The sequence below is a fragment of the Austrofundulus limnaeus genome, unplaced genomic scaffold (assembly GCF_001266775.1).
Source record: "Austrofundulus limnaeus strain Quisiro unplaced genomic scaffold, Austrofundulus_limnaeus-1.0 Scaffold103, whole genome shotgun sequence".
Classification (NCBI taxonomy): Eukaryota; Metazoa; Chordata; class Actinopteri; order Cyprinodontiformes; family Rivulidae; genus Austrofundulus; species Austrofundulus limnaeus.
In genome coordinates, this window is record NW_013952505.1 from 406060 (window position 1) to 418263 (window position 12204).

General features: G+C 38.3%; 1 protein-coding gene across 1 annotated transcript in view; it reads left to right on the plus strand.

The window, feature by feature from the left end:
* Positions 1-3752: 3752 nt before the first annotated feature.
* LOC106521112 (cyclin-Y) overlaps positions 3753-12204 on the plus strand; it is a gene marked incomplete at both ends in the record, with an annotated part of 26376 nt that continues 17924 nt past the window's right edge. The window contains 1 exon segment of the mRNA XM_014013533.1: positions 3753-3990. Within this exon segment, the coding sequence (XP_013868987.1) occupies positions 3837-3990 (154 nt within the window).

Here is a 12204-nt window from a genome sequence, read left to right on the forward strand (position 1 = left end):
TTTGAATGTATTTATTTTATTATCACAATTTTATTTATTGAATTGTCCATTTTTGTTGTTATTTATGTTTAAAAATTGTTATTTTTGTCTGTGATGGACTTGCGGCCTGTCCAGGGTGTACCCCGCCCCTCGCACTGTGACTGCTGGATATGGGCACCAGTGACCCACGCGACCCTGAAAGAAAGAAGCGTGTACAGAAAATGGATGGATGGGTTATTTTTGTGTTGATAAGCCTGAGTGGTCTGTTGACTGACTGTTGTATTTATTCAAATAATTGTTATGGGCAGGTTACAATATAAAAAAAAATGTTTGCCATAGGCCTAATCATGTCTTGTCATTATTTGACAGGAGTTTTACTTTTAAACTTATTTAATTATATTTAATGCAAATACAATACAAATTAAACCAAGATTTAGAATAGTTATACAGTAGTTTTAAACCAATATTTAGAATAATTATCATTTTGAGCCGTATGGTAATGATAACTGGGCCTCATGTCACTTTATGTTGCACAAATTGTGCCCTGAGTTCAAAAAGGTTAAGAACCCCTGCGTTATTGCATGTACTTCATGCCAGCACATTATTTACAGACAGTGTGTTTTATACAGTTAGGTAATGGTGCATGACATTCAGTTCCTGCATGTTGTTTCATCGAGGCGATCTAGTTTATTGTCTCAGTATTTGTAAAAAAAAAAAACTTTCTTTTTTTTAACCTGGTTTGATTTTTGTCCAAGTTATCCTGCCTACCTTATGCACGAGGTCGACAGCCCTGGCCATCTGTGGCCATGAGCACCACCCTGTCACAGCATCATCCACCGAGTGCCGTCGAGCTGCAAGCCGAGAACAGGGATGTTCTGATTGGTCGACAGGACAGTGCTAGGGTAGCGCAGCCAGGTAACACCTGACGCTCACACCGCTGCTCAGGGTTCACTGTTGACGTCTGTACAAACAAAGGCAAAGTCTTTCCTGCAGAAACATTTTCTTAAAAAATTATGTTTGTGTTTAAAAAACTTAGCTAGGTTATTATGAGACTATGTAATGAAAATAAAATAAAATATCTTACAAAGATCGTTTTCTCATGTGTTACAAAAGCAATAATCAGAATAAAAATCTTTATTCTGACTTTTGTACGTGAGCAACTCATGCCTCCTTATCCAGGGTTTTCTTTTCTCACCTAGTGATGCTTTATGTCTTTTGAAGTTGAGTTCTGTGAAAATGTAGTGAACAGTTAGTATCTTACCTGTTCGCTCTTTGAATAATGTGAGTTTGAGGGAAAATGTTTAGTTTTGGCTGAATTGATGAGCTAACAAGCAAAACCAAAGTGGCTTGCTGCTGTAAAATTCATTTTCATGTGTTTAAACTTTAGTGTGCACATAGGTTAAAGCGATAGAGACGAACTTTCAAAGTAGGGTCTCATAAAATGTTTTGAAGAGTTAATATCCTACCTGTTGAAGATAGCTCTTTGAACAGCCTCAATTAAATAAATTAATAAATAAGTGTGAAGGGGTATGGTTGTTTGTTTCATATAAAGCCTTTCAAAAGATTCTTTCTGATTTTGAACGAGCTTTGCCACCACGCAGGGATTTACGTCACGTCATCAAGTCACGTGTGTTTTGTCAAGCAGAAACTCCGCCCCCTTTTCCCCCTGAGCTGTTGTAACTCCACCCCTCTGCCTCCACCTTAAAGCTGCGTGAGCCTATCGGCAAAAAAAGAAAGACTACATCAGAAACCTGGAGAGTTGTGCGAGGAGCTGGAGAACCAGAAGAAGGCTCTGATAGGGGAACTTAGGGCCTTCAAGAACATCTCTCAGCGTAAAGCCGACTGATTCCTTGTTCAAGATAATGAACTGGGATTGACTGTTTTTATTGTTCGACTTGAAGATGTTATAAATTCACATGTTCAATAATGTTGACTTGATATCTTCAGGGTTTCAAACCTACGGTTCTCCTTTACTGGATGCTAAACAGGAACAGCGTTTCTGGCAGAGGACATCCACAGGGTTACATTGTAAAAACGAAAGATGGATTACATATATCTTCATCGAAACAAAAAGGTTAAACAAACTTAACACTAAAACATTAGTTTTACAATATTTTTCAATTAAAAACTTGTCCAGTTACTAATTTAAGGAGTCTGTTATGGAGATATGCTGCAGTGTTGCCTCATTTGTGATGACATTCTCCTATTTATTGGATGTAACATTTCAAAACAGAAAAGAGAATACCCATTACATTTTTTCCACACACATCAACGAATATCAAAGAACATGAGTCTGATTTGAAAATGACCATGAAAAGAATGGTAGAAATTATAAAAGGGTTCCTGATAGAATTAACTTTTTTTTGGCTCCAACTGTGTGTCTCTGCCACTTGCAGTTTGATAAGAAAATAAAAACGCAGAAAAAAAATTGACAGGTTTATCACAACATAAGTTGTCTTTTTTAAGTTGCTGATTTTCACAAATATGCTTCCACATTAAGTTCCAAATTCTTTGTAGTTCTGCAGCAACAAATACAAAAATCAGCAAACTCATCAATCACTACATTGCACTCAGAATGGGCATTACACCTAAAATACCAGCAGGGGGAGCCATAGCACAATGTTCAAAGCGATGCAAACGCGATAAAATAAAATACCATTAAAATATTTGTTGGACCTCTGCAAAGTAAAAACATTAAATGCCAAAGAAACATCTCAGTGAATTGGATTATTCCTATTTATTATTGAAGCCCTATTAAATCCCCCCCAGATAGGTATATTCAGATGAACTTAACATTGGAATAATGAAATGATGTGGCTTGGAAGCTTGTGAACAGGACATAATCAGGAAAAAAAAAAGAGAATTCTGTCTTTTTTTAGGTGTCAATTGCAGTGTAATTTTCTGTTTAGTAATGCATATACATTGCCCAGTTGTTACCGCCCACTTGAACCGGAAACTYTTCCATCACAGCCCCCAGCATGGACGCGTTCAGGTACTCACAAAAATCGTATTTTATTATGTTCTTTGACACCTCGCATTGCAAAAGCACGAATATCGATTGCCGACCAAGGTGAGCTAACTAAAGCACGTTGTGCTGCTTTATTTGTCAAAGCTTTTAATTAAAAACAATTAAACATACAAGTAGACTGACAAATTCAGACACAACTACATTACGTTTTGCCTCTTAAGTCGTATATTTTATCTTTCCCGTTTTATTGATGGCCTATCARTTTGTTTTGTCTCAGCTTTGAGAATGTGCGGAGTCCGTTTTAAAGCGGAGAAGCGCGCTCCGTTGTTGAAAATCCGACTTCGCTGTGAGTCCTCGAACGCCACACGGCAGCGGATGTAGCCGCAGGATTCTACTACCGTACAGCGGCAACCATGTAGCGCTCAACCCTGAAAACATTCCGTGCGATTCGCTTAATTATGTGTGGTCGGTTTAACTCATGTGGACGGACGTTTCTGGATGTGAAAATGTTTTCGTGAAGATTACTGGACGCTCGCTTTGGATCGACAAAAGCGGAAAAAGTCGACAGCGAAACCGACGCCGTAAAGGCACCACCTACCCTCTCGATTTGTGGTTTTTAGGGGACACACCGCTGGACTGTTTGTCCTCATTTATCTGTTTTTCTTTGTGTTTTTAATCATTTTTTTAATGGCGCCATTATACTAGCTAAGCGTACGCGAGACTGGGGGGCTAAAAGGATACCGGTAGGGCTTCTTGGTGTCTGTGTCCGCGTTACCGCCCCGTTTCTGTCTTTTATTTTTTATTTTATTTTGCGGGGTAACACCAGCAGCTCTGCAAATACAGAGCTGGAGATAAAGCGGTGGGCGTAAAAGTAAAAGCTGCGTACACAATGGGGAATACAACATCCTGCTGCGTGTCGTCGAGCCCCAAACACCGGAGGAGCAACCACTCCAGGCTGGAGCCGTATCGGCCGGAGCCGGAACTGAGTCGTGAGGACACGGGCTGCAACCTTCAGCACATCAGCGACAGAGAAAACATAGACGGTAAGATCATGAATYCACCACAATCCAGGAAAAGAGCAAAATCCCAAAACTACTCGTTTTTTAAAAAAATCATTACTGATTTGGATTTATTTAATAATGCAGATTTGTGGTGGAGTATTAATATTTACAGAGTGTTCAACATCTGTGCAGGGAAGACACACCCACCCTTCTGCAAAATTAAATTAAAAATATTGTTTATATTTCTTATCTTGCACTTGTAATGCCACCTGACTAGGCAGTAGTTCGAATCCTTGAGTCTTAACTTCTATGTCTTACTTAGTGTCTGGGAAATGAGTACAAAAGCTTGAACCAGCTTATTCATCACAGAGGATGACAACCCACCAAGATCTCCATGATGGAGTCAGTCCATTAGAAAAGAGCTTGTTCTGAGCTGGAATACGTATTCTGTGTGAGATAATCATGAAAACAACCCAAAGCCTTACAGTAACTCTGCCAGGCCTGTATGTGGTGCTTTGATGCTACCATGACAATACACCATAAGCAGGAAACAAGGCTTGGAGCATGGGCTCAAGTCCCCATGATGCCTTGCTTGAATTATGGGAGCGATTTACACCTTGAACTGACGTTGGTTTACATGCAAGCTATTACAGTTTCCCTAAGCACTATGGATTTTAAAATGTGGAAACGCTGCCTGAAAGAACTAAAAAACAAAACAAACAAATAAAAAAATAGGACAATATGGATTTACTGCTGCCTACTGCAGAGATGGAAGGATGACCTAAAGAAGTGGCCACAGAAGATAAATAGTAGCTTATTTAGCTACTTCATTGACTTTGTTGCTTCAGGCAGGGAAGCAATGAACAAGCTAAAAAGCTCTGGGGTCTCATTTATAAAGGATTGYGTGGAAACCATACTAAAAGTGAACGTACGGCCAAAAGGCGGAAATGGCGTACGCCAAAAATAATTCAGATTTATAAAATGGTGCGTACACATGTTTCTGCGCATCTTTCCTTTATAAATCACAGCCGCACGTCAGAGTTTGCGCACGAGGTCCTGCCTCAGGTTCTACCCTCTACACGCCCACACTCAACCATAAACAGCCAATGCAAAGCACCTCATGAATGTTAAGATGTATTTAAATCAGTCAGCTGATCAATGTCAACAAATGTGATTGGTTCAGACACGCTCCTTCGTGCGTCTGGAGGATGACAGGTGCTGACTGACAGCTGCTCACGTGAACAGAATGTCTGTAATTGACACAGATTTTCCCTCATTTTGCTTTAGAGTAATCTAACAATTTTTATAAAAAATACTCAGCTTCAAATAAATTTTCCATCAGAGCCTGCAGGACGATAAAAACAATAAAAATTTAATTAAATAAGTCAGATATAATTAGAAAATAAGTTAACCGCTCTTCTCCTCGTCCTCTCCCCCTCCTGCCTGCTCTGTTATCCGCGGCAGACACACCCATCCCGCACGCACGCATGCATGCACACACACACACGCACGCACGCACCCCCCCCCCACGCAACAAACACGGACTTTAAACCTTGTTTTATAACATCCACACTGGTGAGGTGGACGCGCCCTGCACGTGTATCCAAAGTGTGACTTTTGCTGTCCTGCTGTTCAAGTCGGGGAGGGGTCTGTGGGTCAGGGAGGGGTCTGTGGGTCAGGGTCGTTTGAAGAGGAAGCAGATGAAGGGATTTGCGCATGGGAACTTTTATTTAAGATTTAAGTTTTTTTATTTCAAAGGTCCTCATGGCTCAGCAGCAGAAGCATAAATATTACTGTTAAGAAAGCTGATGATAAAGTTGAATAATAATCTAAGTCTTATGAAGGTAAATTAAATATCTGACAGTGATCATTACACAGTGTGGCTCTAATTCTTCACTTCGCCATCTGTGTCGCAGTTTCACGTCTCCAAAATGAGCGTACGCATGGGTCAGAGCTGGCGTGAGGCACCGCACATTTTCACGTCAAGTTTGGATTTTATAAATCACAACCTTGGCGTAAAAAGTGGCGTACGCAAGTTTCTGGGCCCAAATTGTGCGTACGCCAGTTTTATAAATCCGACCCCTGAGGCGTATCAGTACCTACACGTAATATTACAACAACAAAAAGAACAATAACAATAATAACAATAAGAAGAAGGCCGGTTGTGTTTTGTTAAAAGAAGGGAGACACAATCATATTTACCTAGARCCACTCTGACTGAAATATTTGTCATTTGTTAGCCCTGACCTAAGCCCTAAAACAAAGAAAATCTGGTACACTATCACAGCGTTAACCTAATCTTTTCAACTGTTCCAGTGAAACTTAGAAAGATAATCAAATAACTCAAATAATGATAGTTGGGAGGGATTATGGACATGACAGTGTGGAGACACAGGCAGCTTTCTGTGACTGTGCTAGCTGAGGGATTGCTCCTCAGCTGGACAGCGTATGTTCCCTCTGTCAGAAACACGGTGGTCCATTAYTGTATTGTTTCTGTTTGTGTCTGTGTGGGAGGGCTTACCTGGACCTTTACAGTATAAAATGTCCATGCCAAAAAAAGAATTTACCACAACCACATAAGTGAGAACAGATGTCTTGTTTTGRGAAGTATGTAGCAAGCTTAAGGAAACTGCTTATAAAGAATATGTAAAACAGCAGGAACAGTAGTTGTTGGAGAAACGTCAGCACAGCCTGGTTATCGTATAATTCAATAAAATAAGCCACTTGTGCTTTTTCACACTTTGGAGAGATGAGAAAACACTGGGAGCACAAATAGTCCTTCTCATGGACACTAAGGATCAATGAAAATGGGTCAAAAATACTAATGGGATCTCAGACATGGCTCAGGATCTGAACCTGACCTTTTTTAGCCGCTTAGTGAATGAGTCCAATGAGCTTTGGTATTTGTGCTTTCAAATAATCAAATGCTTACAATTAAAGACAGGAACTTTTAAAAGAAGGAAACAATTTGTCAAAGCATCAGCCGAGTTCTGTCGTATATTCTGATCTCGTTTAAGCAGCCATACAAAGTGGYCATAAAATCAAACGAGATGCAGTTAGATTAAAATGAATATTTTTTTCTAACCAAAATCTTCATTAATATAAATGATCCTTTTGCTCCTAGATTTCTTCTTTATGAAAGTGAAGGCTCTTTCAGATGACGTCACATACTGTTACTGACGTGTCCTGACCACCTCGGCCCAATCAGTGGGGGGGCTAAAACTCCCCTTCTCTGTACCTCTGTAGTGACAGAAAATTACATACTTCAGGCTATGCATCAAATTTTAAATTGTGTTGATAGATAAATAAATTACAGAACTTTTTTTTTAAGGTCAATCATATTTGAAGTGGAGCGGAGCACCGAGCAGACTCTGCCTGGTGGCATTAATCGTTTTAATCGTCAAGTGCCAAAAATTAATCGATTAATGTTTTTCCTGACGATTAATTGCACACACGATTATGCCCAACCCTACTGTCATAATAATAGTTAGCCTATTTCTGCTGGTTGTCAGGTTTTTCTTACTATTGCTTGATGATCTGTAGCAGAAACCATGTTGTCAGCCACCTTTTAAAAATGAACACCCAAAAACTATGATCTTTTTTATTTATCAGAAGCTCACACATAGAAGACAACTTTTAAACATTGATAGATGTATCAGATGTCATGACAGCACTTATATGTTTAAATACTGAACCGATTTTTTTTTCTTCATCTGCTGATAGGAAGAAGAAAATCATATTTGAGATACAAACCCTATGGATCAAGTGGGATTGTTATAATTGGGGGATGTTTTCAGCTGGTGGGTTATCAGCTTGATCAAAGTACAGTGTAGACATGAGTTAGTGTGAGATTGTGAGGGTATGTCAAGCTTGAGCAAAAATACCACCATAGATTGTAAATCTATTTGTCATCAGTTATATAAAAAATACTGTATTTAAGATGAAAGCTGAAAATAAAATTTTATCTCAAGCTCTTTTTTTAAGCTGCTCCCCCTTGGGGGTCTCCACAGCAGAAAGTCTGCCTCCATCTCCCCTCATTCCAGTCTCTCATACGCCAGCCTGCTGCACATCCTCAACCCAACACCCCCCTCCCCACCTCCTTACATGTCTCCAAACCATCTCAGTCTAATTTAATCACATTTATTAAGATTAACTGTAAAATTAAAGTCAGCTGAAACATGAGCACATAAGTAGCAGACCAAAACCAAACTATAGCACCAAGTACATTTTTGAATACTTGTAAAGCAATTGTACCTGTTCAACAAAACTATTCTTCTCTGATGTTCTGCTCTTTGTAAACATTAAATAGGTTGACACGCTATACTATATATGAACCTGACAAGCTGATATTAGCTCATTATTAGCCAAATTAATAGCCTTTGTAGCTACTATAGGGTTATAGTGGCATGCTGACTCRTGTAACTTGTTGCCAATGTTTGTTTTAAAACAGCATTACCTTGGTAGACAAGACATCACTGACTTCAAATTTGGGATATTTCCTTCCTATTGTACACTGACGGCTTGCAGCAACAGGTTGTAGAGGGAGGCATTTCAATCTGCCCTCCATACAACTGGAAGAAAAACAAATACGCAATCATGTTTTCCTGCCTCGTCTTTTTTTCCTGTTTGCAGGATCTTTAGCTTCTGTTATTGTGACACCAACCTACCTGTAACATATTCTTTAACAGGTTTATATTATATTATTAAGATAAGAGGACTACATCATGTTCTGATGGAAAATGACTTGTCGTCAAATAACTTCCCACCTAAAGCGGCGCTGGACATTCAGGGGCAGTTTTTATTTTTTACTGTCACACTGATCTGAAGTTACTGTGAAGTTTGATTTGTTACAAGTAAAGTTTTTTTTTTTCAGTGAATGAAATAAATTTTGATGCTGAAGTACAAAGCAGGATTCATGGTTTAGTAATGCCAGTCTAGGGTTTTCACAGACACTGAAGTGGTTATTATTTAATTTTTTATTATATTGCCATGACACTCTGTGGTGAATCAAATTTACACTGGGCAGATAAATCAAATTCAGTTCCAGCCAAATTGCTGCTCAAAATGTAGGCAATTTTACGTTCAGATCTAGATTTCATGAAGTTTTAATAATCTGTTAAAACATTCAACTTTTCTCAATTATTACTACTTTTTTCTCGACCCCCCCACCACCCCCCGAAATGATAAAGCTCTCCACACACAATTACTTGCATTCCTACGATTATTAGGACACTGAAACAAAATACTTCATGAAAATTGAGCATAATGACTCTAATTTTTCATCAGTTTCTATTGTCTTATCATTACTACAACTTAAAGTTGGCACAATTGATTTTATTTTACAGTATTGCAGGTATTCCTCCTGGTCTGTTGTGTGGTTATTTTACATGACTCTGACTTCCATCGAGAGCTGCTGATGGTGATGACAATACTTGAGCACAAAGAAAACAATGTTCTCACTGAACATTCTCATTATTATTCTTTGATGTAATCTTTAGGTGAGCTCATTCATGAATTCATGCTGTCCGCTGTTTTTGCTTGATAATCATTTATCTGTACACCAATCAGAGATAAAGAAGTAGAACTTTTCTTGTTTCTTTTAACAGTCCATCTTTGTTTATTTCTATTTGTAAAGGCTTCTTGGAGTCAAATCTCTCACTTGTGTTTAACTGTCTGCTAGGAGATCCACATATCTCAGATCTGGGTAGGTTTTGTGATGGTGGCTGATTTCTAAAGAGAGGAAACAGACTCTGTATTAACACGTTTTTRGTCAATCCATAAATCAGTTTAGAGGACATAAAGGTATTTGTAGTGTCTCTATAAAAGGGAGAGAGACAGCGAGCGATGAAACAGGAGGAGCTTYTTTTTATTTTACTTAAGGTAGACATCTGTAAATTAACAACAGCCTCAAGTCCAGCGTTTGTCTCTTTCATCACTGTTGAAGTTGGTTATTTCTACATACACATTGATGTAGTTTGCTTTCAGGCTAATTGAAATCTGSTTATTGATTATTAATGAGGAGATAATGAGTCTGGGGAGTCGCCTGACTTTGAATTCCAGACAAATTAACCTWAATCTAATGTGTACAAAACTGTTTTGTTCTGATTCTAGCTGAGGTTAAAAACTGTTTGTGTATAATTGTTAGGTTCTTAATGTCTTATTTAAATATGTGTATTTTCAGATTTACGTGGTTACAGCTGAGATTTTTTTAATATGTTTGAGACCTGTGTTAAAAAACTGATGGTATTGAAACAAGCTGATGATTGAGTCAAGTAAGGAGGAATTGACTCGTGACCAGGGAGGGTACTACTTATTTGTAGAGCTGAGCATCTTTATGCAGTTCATTTAATTTGATTACAGTTTAGGCAGTTGTGATTTAATTTTAGTACAATTACAACTCTGTCTTTCAGCAGTAGAATATACAGTATTCCAACCTCTGGGAGGAAAGATGGCGATATGTTGTTATTTTATCTACTGACAGGACAATTGTGTTAAACAGGTGCCAAAGTACAAGCATGCTTTTGATTAACAACACATCCAGAAACAGCATTTTTAGTTAAGGGATTCTGAATAGTTGGTTCCCAAGATATTCTCCAACTGCTTCATTGAAACTATTCASACTCCCCACTGCACTTTATCTCTACTTGCTTTATTAAGTATCAAACATTTCCGAGCGAATGTTTTCCATTTTCACCAGCAAAGGACCTGATTCACAGAGTAGTAATAAAAATGCAGTTGCCTGTGACAGTCTCATTTTGGTGTTTTGTTTGGCCTAGCCTRTATGCAAGGGGAAATGCATCAATTGTTGATAAATGACCTGCTGACCTTTCTATTAGGAGACACTGCTATGTTGCATTTTTGTCCAAAATGTGAACATGGCCTGTGAAGTCTGGAGACTGGGTCTGAAATCAGTTGATCACAGAGAAAACCAATTAAAAGTTTTCTTTTACTTTTAATGTTATACTGTCATTTGGCAGGACATAAATAATGTTAATGTCTGTGTTTAAAAAAAAATGTTTTTCGTGTTCCTGAGCTTTTGTCAAATGTAGGAGAGAAGTGAGTAGGTGCATTGCCAAATTTAGCATGCATTGTGATGGCTTTATTTTTCTTTTAAATAGTATATTTTATTCAATTAGCCTTAGGTTTAATGTTGCTGAGTTTTAAAAGTAATTTGTCTTGAAGAAAAAAGGATATTTAAAGTAGAAATCAAAACCTTTACTTGGTGGAATGATTTTTGGCTAAAGGTAAAAAGTGTTAAAAGCAAATATGAGATGAGCAAAGAGAATGTCAACATTTGTAAAAGCAGAGAAGCATTTAAAGTAAAAGGCCAACGTTGTGCACACTGGGGTGTTAATGAGCGTGTTTGATGTCGGCAGTCATATTCCTTTGGGATTACAAGAACCATAAAAATGCACCCCCTCCCCACAATGTCTGAATGCATTTGAATAATTTGATCAGAGAATGCTGGTATTGCACGAGAGGGGGAAAAGATCTCTAGGATTTTTGCAATAAAACGTCTCTCTCTCTCTTTGTTTGCTTCTGTGCTTTGTGTTAAGCTCTGGCTTTTGACTGTGGGTAATGAAGCACTGGAATGGCAGCAGCCTTTGTCATCCAAGTCTTCATTTTTATCATTTGAAGTTTATTCCGTAAATCTAGCTTGCCAGAAGTGTGTACTTGTATGAGGAAGAAGAGAAATCTGTAAATGATGCAGTTGAGTGTCTCAAGATTCCCCACCGGTGCCTTTTACCAGTGTAATTGCAAATCGGCTGAAATAAAATAGTCTGTCTTTTTTCTTGCTGAAGTAGTGCTTTCAGCTACATGGACAGTTAAAAAAGAAGCCTCAGTGGAAATTCAAGTAGTGTGTGGGCATCGCTGTCGGTGGGAGGCTTGTATTTCTGCAGATTAGTGAAGATAAGTTGGGAAAGGCTGCTTGTCTTGTTCAAGGCCAAGAGAAGGGAGACCTATAGTAATTGAACACATCAGGCTTAGCTTATCACTATGTTTAGCCTTATTTAGCTCTTCACAAGCATTTAATGCTGATATTTGTGTTTACTTCTTAGGCTCAGGCCCTACCTCAAGACAATTTCAAAGTGTCTTTGTTGGAGAAAACAAAGTTTTACCTATATGATTTCAGTTTTGTGGTCTGTGACGAATTTTCAAATGTTGTACAACTTGAATATGTCAGTGTTGATTTTAATTCCAGATTTTCTTGGAAAACTGCAATTGGTAGAATATATTTTTTTGTAAGTTTCTGAT